We start from the raw sequence: 11,414 nt of genomic DNA, 5'->3' as shown, positions 1-11,414 counted from the left end.
TGCAGTGACGTGAGGACAGGGGGGCTAACGTTAGTGTAGCACTGGCCATAGTTAGCGCTGATGTGGCGTGAGCTTGTGTCAGGGCTAACGGGTAACTGTTATGATGTCACCCAGCCCAAAATATACTCATACTGTATGTTTACTAGAATTTTGTAAGCATGACTGCTGATACTGTAATACAAGCCAGGTAGCTCAATAGATGTAGCCTACCAGTTTCCCGGACCCAGATTAAGCCTATTCCTGGACTGAAAAGCATGAAACTCAATGGGAATCTTAAACTTAATTTCAGGCTTTATCTGGGTGTGGGAAACTATTCCTGAGATTGAATGACAATGACAACAGCGAGTTGAATAAGACAGAGTACTCTTCATCCTGCTCCCTCAGAGACAGACAGACAAAGGCGTGGATGGAGCTGTACACAGGGCTGTAGCTACTGAGGCTCTGATGGAGTGTGATTGAACCACTGTTGATGTCTAGAGTCCTAATTTGTCTGGAAAATTACCAGCATGAATGGTACAGATGCCTGTCATCCTATCTGCGACGCGATGGTGACAGCATCCCACGATGCAGCTTGAACTCAGATGGGAAGAGAAGGAAAAAGTTTCAGACAATAGCCCCAATTTATGGTGTTTTTTTAAAGTGCACAGAACTGTTATTGTAATCAGGATGTAAATTGGGCTTTTTGATTCAGAATCTGAGAGGTGAATGACATAGATGCCACAGTGCCGCATAAAATGCCAAGAATCAATGCCAATCCTGTTGCCTGTCTGTTGCAAATGGAATGGAAATGGAATGTTGATTGATGGTCAGTCAAATGTTACCCCTAATGACCATGTCTCGATAGAACGTCAGAAGGCATGGATTGCCAATGGAAAACGTGTGTCTTGTCAGTAGAATGTTAGTATGGTCCGTTCCTGCCTGTCTTTCCGAGCTGTTCTCTTACACAGACAGAAATAGCTGATCTATCTCTCGCTCTCTGCGACACATCAAATAGAGGAGCGGATGTGCGGTGGTGTGAGAAAGAAAATACCACCTCCTCAGAGCAGTGGGAGTGCAGCAGTATCCACAGCAGATTCCTCCAGGAGTGGAAACAAGAGCTGGCTCTGCTTAGTTTTCTTATGACAGACAATTCTGTTATGGAGATGATAAACACAACATTCATCTCTCCTTATCGCCGCTAACCCAGACTCACATACATGCCAGACGCTTCTTTGCTATCGTCCTCGTTGTATAACACTGTAAAGAAGGTTATAAGGGAATGATACGCAGAGATATATGCTGCTGGTGTATGTTCTGCTCTGTCTGCGTAATCTATAGATGATGAATTTGGAAGCGTCTGTGGCGTTGCACACCCACGGTGCGTTTTTCTGTCCGTTTGTACGGGGAAAACATTGTGAATTCTAATTCTAATAAAGAATCATCTTTTCTGGTCAGGAATACAAGGTAAGTAATACACCACTCAAAACATGTTTTTTTTACAGAGCTGCAATCCTGCAGTCAAGATCAAGTTATTTTTTTTAATCAAAGGGACAGTTTTTTTGGCTATATAAAAACCTATCTAGAAACCAGAAACTAGACTGATGACTGTGTGCGCTTACATCTTCTGCTATCAAATACAGACAGAGTGAACAAGATACTCACAAAGTTCAATTAAACAAGTCGACAAGAAGCACCGACTTCATCAAGAGTTTGAATCACAACACTGTACACTCGGCCATTTAGAACAAGTTACTGTCAGAAAAGACACAGAGACAGAGAGGCCCTGACTCTGACACTAACAGGAGGGCACGACAGAGTGTGAAAGCGAGGAAAGGTGTTTGGCAGTGCAGAGTTGTATGCAGAAATCAACCACGACGATTACAGTAATATTAATGTGCATTAAAAGAAAACAATCACAATATGCTTGTAATGTCCCTGTATTCCTCCTCTATACGCTTCCTTCATTCCTTCCCTATATAGCTTTCCTTCACTAGAGTGATAGAGTGTGTAGTATACAGTATGTACAGTCCAGTGTGCGAGTAAGGCGTGTGTGTGAACTGAATCGTGAGTGCAGAGTTTGAGTGAGGGGTGACGTGACTATGTCCGTTCTAGCCCAGTCCACTCCAGTCAACTATTCGGAGTCCACTCCAGCCCAGCCACGCCTAGTCCACTCCACTGAGTCCATTTCAGCTCAACACAGTCCAGCGTAGTCTGGTCTCGAGTGTCTGGCTTTGTCCATTCATGTCTGGGCCCAGTTCAGAACACTGGGTTTGTGTACTGGGTTGGAGCACAGTATGTGTATTGGGAGTTGTAGTGCAGTTGTCTCGGCAGTGTGGCTGTTCAGATGTTACTTGCTCCCTGCGGATGTATAGTGTGTAGTCCTGACACTTTTCCCCTGCTAGTGTGTAGTTATATACAGTAGTTGTGTAATAGTATGCTGTACAGAAGTTGTGTGGCCCTAGCACCCAGTTTGTCAGTTGTGTAGCTAACTGTGTTGTAGTTTTGTACCGTTGGTGTACAGGTATGTAATCCAAGCAGTTTGATTCTGCTTGTGAAATGTTGTATAGTTCTGTAGTTGCAAAGGTGTGCAGTCTTAGCAGTTTGACTCTGCAGGTGTGAAGTTGTACAGTTCTGTGTACTAGTATGTTTGTATAGTCCTGCAGGTGAGTAGCTGTGTAGTCATTAAAGTTCCAATGCAGCCATTTTTATCTCAACATCATATCATTTTTTGGGTAATAATTAAGTAACTTGTCAAAAATGAAAAACAGCTTCTTAAAAAATAGCAATTTCTCCAGCAAGAATTTAGCTCAGCTTGTCTGGTTAATGGTCTGAGTGGGGAGGGGAAAGACTGAAAACTTGCCGTTTTTGACAGAGACGTTTGTAACTCTCTTTCTAATTGGTCTAACTAATTTACCACCTGCTGGTGTCACCGGGCAGGCCAAAACTCCATCCCACCAAAACAGGATGAATTTCAGGCGGTCTTCTCAAACGGATCTTATACTAAAGGGGCATTATCATCATTTTCACAATTTCACAGTATTATATCAACCTCATAGTGTGGAAATATACACTGAATATAAAACACTGAAAAATCATGTTTTTGACTGCACTGGACCTTTAACAGTAGTTGTGTGGTTTTAACAGTTGGACCCTGCGGGAGTGTAGTTGCTGAGCTCTCTGCGTATGGTGCTGAAGGGCGACAGCTCCAGCTCTGTGGTACACTCATGCTCATTATCATCACTAGCCGTGCCTGAGGAGTGGGCATGGTTACAGCAGCAGCAACAACAACAGTCCAGGAAGGCTCTGCCTAGCGGACGACATAATAACAGGAGCAACACAGGCGTCACTGCCGCCCGGCAGAACAACAACAGCTGTGACAGGAGGTGTAAGACTGCCATGGTCCGCTCCGGCACGCCCGCCGCCATGTATGCCGACACGATGTTACAGATGTTCTCCGGGACCACGCAGGCGCCGTAGACGATGGCGAGCGCCACGACGGTACAGTTCATCTGGCTTTCTAGGCGTATCTGCTTCTTGTTGCCGCGGACGCAGGCCTGCTCGGCGCGGCGGATCTTGCGGGCGGTGACGAGGGAACAGCCGATGGTGAAGAGCGTAGGGAGGCAGAAGTAACAGCCGAAGCACCACCAGAGCCGCGCGCCCTCGTAGGTTAGACCCAGGATGTAGAGTGTATCTGGGAGCGATGTCGAGATGCGCACCACACAGCGCTCCGTTGGGAGGTCATCTGGTAGGGCGGGGTCCTCGGTGACCAGCTGGCGGATCAGGAGCTCAGGGAGAGCCAATAGGAGAGCTCCGATCCAGATGACGGCGAGCTTGGCTGTAGTGGAGGTGCAGTTCTCGATCATCTCGTAATACATCTGGACATTGGTGGCTGCGCGGAACCGGTCAATGCACAGAGCACACAGGGTGAACGTGGTCACACCTAGAGATGCCACCTGGGGACAAATACAGGGAGAATTGGTTAATGGTTTATCACAAAGATAAATGGTTCATCAGAATGTTGACTCATCTGACAGTGTACACCAAATAGTCCTTTCTCATTTTACTTTCACAATGATGACAACACAATTCATAGAAATCTGACAGAGGATTGTACTGAGTCTCCTCCTTGAACTGAAAGAACGCATTAAACCGAAAAAATATGCCAAATTGTAAGCCTTTCAAAGCTTAGAAAACAATTCATTCAGAACCAAGTCTCTGCTATGCCTTGGTTGGTGTCTGAAAGACTGAGGCACAGCAAGGAACCTGGAACGTATCCCTCTCCATCTGGAATCACTTTGACTGTAGTTACTACAGGGAAAACTAACTGTAGCCAGACCCAGACCCAGCTGCTATAGTCTGTATGGTCCTGCTCTGTGATTACTGCTGCTGCAGTTTACTACATAAACAGTAAAGCTGTGGAGGTTTCTCTCTCTCACCCACTCCCTCTTCTCGTTACCTCACTCTCCTTCTCTCATCGCTCTCTCTCTACTCTCTCTCATGTTCTCCCTCCCCTCTCTCTCTCCTTCCCCACTCCCTCTCTATCTGTTAATTAGACTAGTGTTTCCCAGACGTCCCTGGGAGGCCACAGCCTTCTAAACAGTAACATCCTGCAGAGATCGAGATAGAGAGGAGAACCACACATGAACAATGGATCTCTGCCAAAGCTGCTACTGTTCTAATGAATTAGAGCCAAAAGAGAACAACACTGGGTCAGCCATTAGAGAGACTTATGAAAGGAAAGTAAATACCTGCATGCTATTGTACAGCATGCTCCGGTAGACTTCAAAGAGATGTGACAGTGTGTAGGTATTCCTAATCCTTTTATGAGACATTTTGATACCTTGCACCTGGTATATACTCCTGTACACTTCAAGGAGTATAACATTATTTTTCCCTGTTAATACTAAAACAGTAAAACTGGCAAAAAAAAAATGAGTTGGTGAAACATTGATTCAACCAAAAACTTGGTTTATATCTTGAAAACAACCATGGTGACTAATGATGACCTTCAGCCTGTGCTGCTGTGTGTGATTGGTTGCTTTAATTACAGCCTGAGAGGGCTTCCTGCTTCCTGGACAACCATGCACCATCGCGTCTGTGTGCCAGGTTACTGCCTTCGAGCCCTACTCTGCTTTGTACACTCATACAGGTGCCAACATGGTGAATATTTCATAGCCTGAACACTGGGCTGGAGACAAGTCAAACTAAACACTGTCACACAGACCAGGTGAATTCTTTGGTCAGATCTCACAGAGCAGGAGAGAGAGAGGGGGGGGGGGGGGGGGGCAGAATAGGACATGCCCAGTTTTGTACAGATATGTAGATCAAAGATATGGGCCAATGACCATGGTGCTGGAGCTAGTGTGGAGCTAACGTTGACTAACTGAAAGCTGTGTGTGTGTGTGTGTTTGTGTGTATGTGTGATTATTCCTATCGCTAGCCTAATTATTCATACCACAGCCTGACATCTTTATAAAGATTAACAGGCCAATTTGGCAGACCTGTCTGCCATGTCTGTGGCCATGCTCACAGTCTGTACAGCACCATTGTCTGTCTCAGTTACTTATACTGTACAGCAGGTAATAGAGAAGTTTCCCCTGTTGCTGGTTTAATAATGGCCCACGAATTCCCTCATTAAGCTCCTCTGAGCAGCAGCCTTCAAAACCCATGTTAATAATTGGAGTTTAATGGCGACCGAGTGGCTGGGGGCCCCACGGCGGGCGGCCATTTTGGATCCTGAGCGGCTGTCATGGTAATGACTCTTATCTATTAATAAATGGTGCAATACTCACAAATGCACACACACACACACACACACACACACACACACACACACACACACACACACACACACACACACACACACACACACACACACACACACACACACACACACACACATATATATATACAGACACAGAAACACACACACACATATATATACAGACACAGAAACACACACACGCATTAATAAGCTGAAGACAAAAGCTATTACAGTTCAGGTCTGTTACAGGCTGACTGCGTCTGACCCTCCCTCTCTCCCCCCTTCCCCAGACCATAACTCCAACAGGAGAAGCCTAGGCCCCCGGCTGCCACTCTGCCACGGGGATCATCAGTCTCTCTGTACAGTCAGGGAATGGATCATCACAGAGACAAGCTGGCAGACAGGGCTAAATATGGACCTGAGCACTCTTATAAATATGGACCTGAGCACTCTTATGACTCCATGACGTAGCCTCTGAACTGTAACACTGATTCAATGTTCACTGTTTTAGCTCTGTGTGTGATACGGTTATCCTAGGTTACTGTTGAGATGAAGCTCATGGTAAATGTCTATTACCAAGTGGACATTACAGTTCTATTCTTTTCCAATTTTGTTCTACACTGGCTGTGCATACACATGATTCACGCAGTTATAAATAAGTCAATATTTCATTTCTGCTTCTATAATCATTTTGTTTGATTCTCTCTGGGTTGTGATGTTGCTATCTATCTATGTGGCCTATCTCCCAGCAAACTAAGCATCTACTCATCCACTAGCTAACAAATAGCCTGAATGGGATAAATATCACCCATCATCCATTATTTACAAATATTAATTATATACACTGAATCATTAACATATTTTCCAATGAACTATTATGTATGTGTCCATCAGACCGCATGAGTAATGAGTAATAGAGGGACAGATAATGTGCTGTTGGATGGAGTGTATATGTGGGAGTGTGTGTATGTGTGTGTGAGCGTCCTTCCCCTAACCACGGTGAGCACGTGCAGAGAGGATCACTGTGGGTAAATATCAGTGGAGCGCAGGCCATCCCACCCATCTGGAATATCAGTACGCCCTGCTACCATGTGTGTGTGAGAGAGAGTTTCTGCGTGTGTGTGTGAGTGAGTGAGTGAGTGAGAGTGAGAGTGTGAGTGAGAGAGTGTGAGAGTGAGAGAGAGACTAGGTGTGTGTGAGATTTAGTGTGTGTTTGAGATTCTGTGCATGTGTGTCCATAAATGAGAGAGATTGAGCCTATGTGTGTGTGATTGAGCCTGTGCAAGTGGGCGCCCACATACATGGGTGACAGGGTGATGAATGTCTAGCTATTAACACCAGTCCCCGCACAATGCAGTCGTCCACCTCTGACCTGAATGGCTCCCAGTTTCCCAATTCCCTGCAGCAGACTGGGATGAGTTTATCTCACTGCATACAGCAGCACCTCAGCCTCCCAGTCTCTCTCTGTCTGAGAGTGGACAAAGCTGCTGGAGAGAACCCCTCTATGCCTATCTGAGCCTCACTGTTCACACTGAACTTATAGAAGCATTATCTTTACTATTCACTACTGGCTGTTGATATAGGCTACCCTGCAGACATTAGCCAGGGACGTGATTCATATAACAGCACTCTGAACCAATTATATCAACTTGGGGAAAGGTCGAAAAAGCATTAAACATTTATGGCAATTTAGCTAGCTGAAATGCACAAGGTCCTCTACTCCGACAATGAATACACATAAAACGGTCAACCGAATTGTTTCTAATCATCTCTCCTCCTTCCCGGCTTTTTCTTCTTTGGACTTTATATGGCGATTGGCATCTAACTTTCATAATAAGGTTTATTACCATAACTGACTGACTGACCTCAGTTCATCTTTCAATCACCCATGTGTGTATAATCAATGAGGAGATGGCACGTGGGTATATGTTTCTATAAACCAATGAGGAGATGGGGGAGGCAGGACTTGCACCGCGTTCAGTGCCACAAATCTGACTTCTATTTTAGCGTTTTGCAACACAGACGTTAGTTAGCGCTTTGCAACACAGACGCTAGTTAGCGCTTTGCAACACAGACGGTAGTTAGCGCTTTGCAACACAGACGCTAGTTAGCGCTTTGCAACACAGACGCTAATTAGCGCTTTGCAACACAGACGCTAGTTAGCGCTTGGGAGCAGTGTGGGTGCAATGCTAGTGGTGTGGTCAGCATGTTAGAGCTCTGCACATCACTGGAGACTTGATTACATACACATACCACATGAGCAGGCCACAGAAGCCACGCGCACACATACACACACCACAGAGAGATCCTCCCATCAGTGTCAAAGGGACTGTCCATGTCTCAGTGGAAAACTGTAGCATCTCTCCTCCTCTCCTAGCTGTCTGTATCTAATGCATTATCGTCACCATGTTAGCTGTGTGGTCATGTACATGCGTACGTGTGTCTTCGTCTGTGAGTCTGTCTGATTGTGTCTGCATACACATCTGTGTGTGGGTGTGTGTGTCCTGAGTCAGTGGGCAATGCAGCCCGAGGCTTCCTCTCCTCCCAGTGGAGTGTTCTCTCCCACATCCTGCCTGCGGAGTGACTTTACTCCCCACTTAATCCACATACAGTCACAGTGGGTCAACTCAGCACTGCACTGGGCTGAGGACACGCATGGACACACACATGCACACGCATGGCCGGACGACACACATGCATGCACTGACGCACGCAGGGACTCATGGGCATGCATGTTTAAAATTCACAAACGTGCCTGCACGCACTCACCCACATGCAAGGAAACCAACCCCCCCCCCCTCCACACACGGTCTACTGACACCTTCTTCAAGCGCTCCTCACTGCACACCTAGTGCTCTACTTAGAAGTCATGTTTCTCTGCAGCAGAAACCCAATACCATTCACCAGTTTCACCACTACACTGTTCAATAAGATTAGGAGTTCTGGGAATAACAAACGGGTTTTAACCCAAAGTCACAAAGTAAAGGCATGACTGCACACAGAGAGAGAGAGAGAAATAGAGAGAGAGAGCGAGAGACACACAGAAGTGGGAGAAAATGAGGGAGAGATAGAGGGAAGGATTAAGTGTGTGGGTGTCATGAGGTGAGGGTGGAGGTAGGGATGCCACTTCCATCCAGCAGCCAGCAGGTGTATGTAGCAGTGTCACACTGGGTGTCACAATGAGTTGAGGTGACATCTGAGTTTGGTGGGAACTCATCTTGTTTATTATTATGCCGAAGATGGCTAGTCCCCTGTTAGGGGGAAATGGATTAGTGTCATGTTCTTTGTGATAGACTTTTCTATCACAACTTGTTCTGAATGTGACAATACTGTATTATAAATGTGTACTAGACAATGCAATTCTACTTCAAATTGTGCCTATGCAAAGAGAAATGTGCAGATGCCCCATCAGCCACCAATATAGGAGACAATCTGTAGTACAATATATTCAAATAGAATAGAACATAATAGAATACCTCTAAATATGGCACGATTTTACAGGTGAAATCTCCCAGTAGCCAGGACTTAGTCAATTCGTGGAAAATGACAAGGGGCAGGCAAAAGAAGACGACTACAAAATCCCAGATGGCCAGGTTAGCTATGAGAGAGTTGGAGATGCTCTTCATATAGTAGTTCTGACATACGATGCACAGTATGGCTATGTTCCCTGCTATCCCAGCGAGGAAAATTATGGCAGAAACGCCCATGATAGCATAAGCTCCAAAGGTTTCACTTGTCACTGGGTAAAATGGGTTTTTGATTTCACTTCCAAAATCTGCCGTGTTGGGAGGTGTCATTGGAGTGGCATCCCACGGGTTTTCCTCCCGGTAAGTAAACATCTCGTTCTTCCTGGTGAAGAAGTCGAGGGGTAGGTCGGTAGAGGTGAGAGCTAGGGGCTTGGGTATTGGTTCCCATGGAGAGAGAGGGGGGTCCAGCCCGCCCACTGCGCTGTGTGCCTGAGATAAAGCCATTGAGCTTTTGTTCACTTTTCTCCCCCTCTCCCTCTTAAACGCCTTCTTCTGCTCGTCTTTTGTGCCTCTCTTGCGTCTGTCGCTGTCCAGTTGTCCCCCGCGCTGCTGGCCCATTGCTGGAGACTTAGTGATATTGTATCCACCTGCCGTACCCATGGCAGCGGCTGCGCCAATCTCCCTATTCAACTTTCTCCTCTTGTGGCGGCGTACCATGTCCCTGTGTGGGGTGGCAGAGTAATCCCCCAGCGTTAGTGTTCTGTTGGACTGGTGTTGTTTTAATCCGACATGCCTATGTTTTGTTTCATCCGTAATTACGCGCGTCCTTCTCACATTAGTAGAATGAATCTTTTCCATCCACGTTTGAATATTCTGTTTGGAGTAGGACGTACCTGTAGCGTGTCCCCCAGAGCGAGTGCTGTTGTAAACTGTGTTTTCGGGACCTTTTCCGATGGCTGTGTGAGCGGTCCTGTGTGTTGCTGTGGCGTTAAACCCATAATAACCCAACGCTGTTTCTCTTGTTCGCATGTAGCCATTATTTCTGAGAGACAAGATATGTGCATTCCCCAACAACACACACAGCGTCCTCAGCATCAGAGTCCGCATGGTCCAGATCATAGCGCAGATAGAGATATCCTCCTCAGAAAGCCATCGTTATCTCGGTGAAGAGAATACGCTCCCGTTCAGTCTACACCCATAATGACAAGAATCACACTAAACTTAAACGCTCAATGTAGATCCCAAACATATTTTAATGTTGGTAAACTTTTAGCTCATATCTACATTCAGCGCACTGGGTTTGGTCTCCGCCTTGCTGTTGTTCTGTGCAAGCCAGCCGCCACCTTCTGTGAGATGTATTTGGTCAAGTAGAAAGCGCCTTGCCTTACCGAACTAGATTTCCCTGCAAGGTTCTCATGGCACCACATGCCGCTAGCAAACTCATATTACAGCGACAACATGGTCACATGCATCTCATCTCCATAAACAGCAGATCACCGGACTTTCCCTTGTGAGCCGAACAGGCTGCACTGGCTGTGGTTGGGTCGGGCTGAGAGTCTCGCAGACTGTGCGGCGCTGCTGCTGTGTGCTGCTGTGTGTTTGTTACACAGCTGCGAGCTGAGAGAGAAGAGAGGCGCGGCTCTGGCTCGTTCTCTCTGTCCGCTCCGTGAGCTGGGTGTCTCGGGGAGGACTGTGAAGGAAAATGGACTCCCCTGGCGGCTAACCCTGATCTGTCAATCCGCATCCACCAGATCCTGCCTCCTGACTACCGCCGCTGGCAGCCAACCACGCCCGATGACGCGCACTCGATTAATATATTATCATCATAATTACCATAGCAATATCGGCGTACCACCTCTTTCTCCATGGTTTAACATAATATTTTGGGTTGAAACTATTCTGATGTCTGTTTGTTCGATATCAGTTATTGTGCAAAACATCTGCAGTAGCCTACAGGGTATGTTTACACATCCCAGCTAGCACATAAAGTTCGACAACCATATGTTTCTTAGAGCTTGGTGAGAGCGTGGTTGTCCTATGGTTGTTTTGCATACAACCTTTCTGGGAATGGTGTCGAATAGTTGCTTGGCTTTGGAACATTCTCAGTACATTTAAGGAACTTGACAAAAAAATAAATAGATTTTCTTGATATTTCATAACGTTAACATGATAATGTTCTAGGAACGTTCTCCAACTGGAATGTT

At 46.2% G+C, this 11,414-nt stretch overlaps 1 protein-coding gene across 1 annotated transcript; it reads right to left on the bottom strand.

The window, feature by feature from the left end:
- Nucleotides 1–1,816: 1,816 nt before the first annotated feature.
- LOC110490274 (prosaposin receptor GPR37) lies at nt 1,817–11,187 on the bottom strand. Its single transcript, XM_021563570.3, has 2 exons — nt 9,220–11,187; nt 1,817–3,932 (listed from the first exon to the last, which is right to left on the bottom strand). Exons 1-2 carry the CDS (start codon nt 10,327–10,329, stop codon nt 3,117–3,119), a joined length of 1,926 nt encoding a protein of 641 aa, XP_021419245.2. The 5' UTR covers nt 10,330–11,187; the 3' UTR covers nt 1,817–3,116.
- Nucleotides 11,188–11,414: the final 227 nt, after the last annotated feature.

This window comes from Oncorhynchus mykiss, chromosome 15 (assembly GCF_057628025.1).
Source record: "Oncorhynchus mykiss isolate SJ-2025 chromosome 15, ASM5762802v1, whole genome shotgun sequence".
Lineage (NCBI taxonomy): Eukaryota > Metazoa > Chordata > Actinopteri > Salmoniformes > Salmonidae > Oncorhynchus > Oncorhynchus mykiss.
This window is presented reverse-complemented; position numbering and strand designations above follow the sequence as displayed.

Coding starts and splice junctions, on each gene's coding strand:
- LOC110490274 (XM_021563570.3), bottom strand. CDS start 10,329: ATGATCTGGACCATGCGGACTCTGATGCTGAGGACGCTGTGTGTGTTG. Junction 3,933..9,219: donor AAATCGTGCCATATTTAGAG/GTATTCTATTAT, acceptor ATTTGTCCCCAG/GTGGCATCTCTAGGTGTGAC.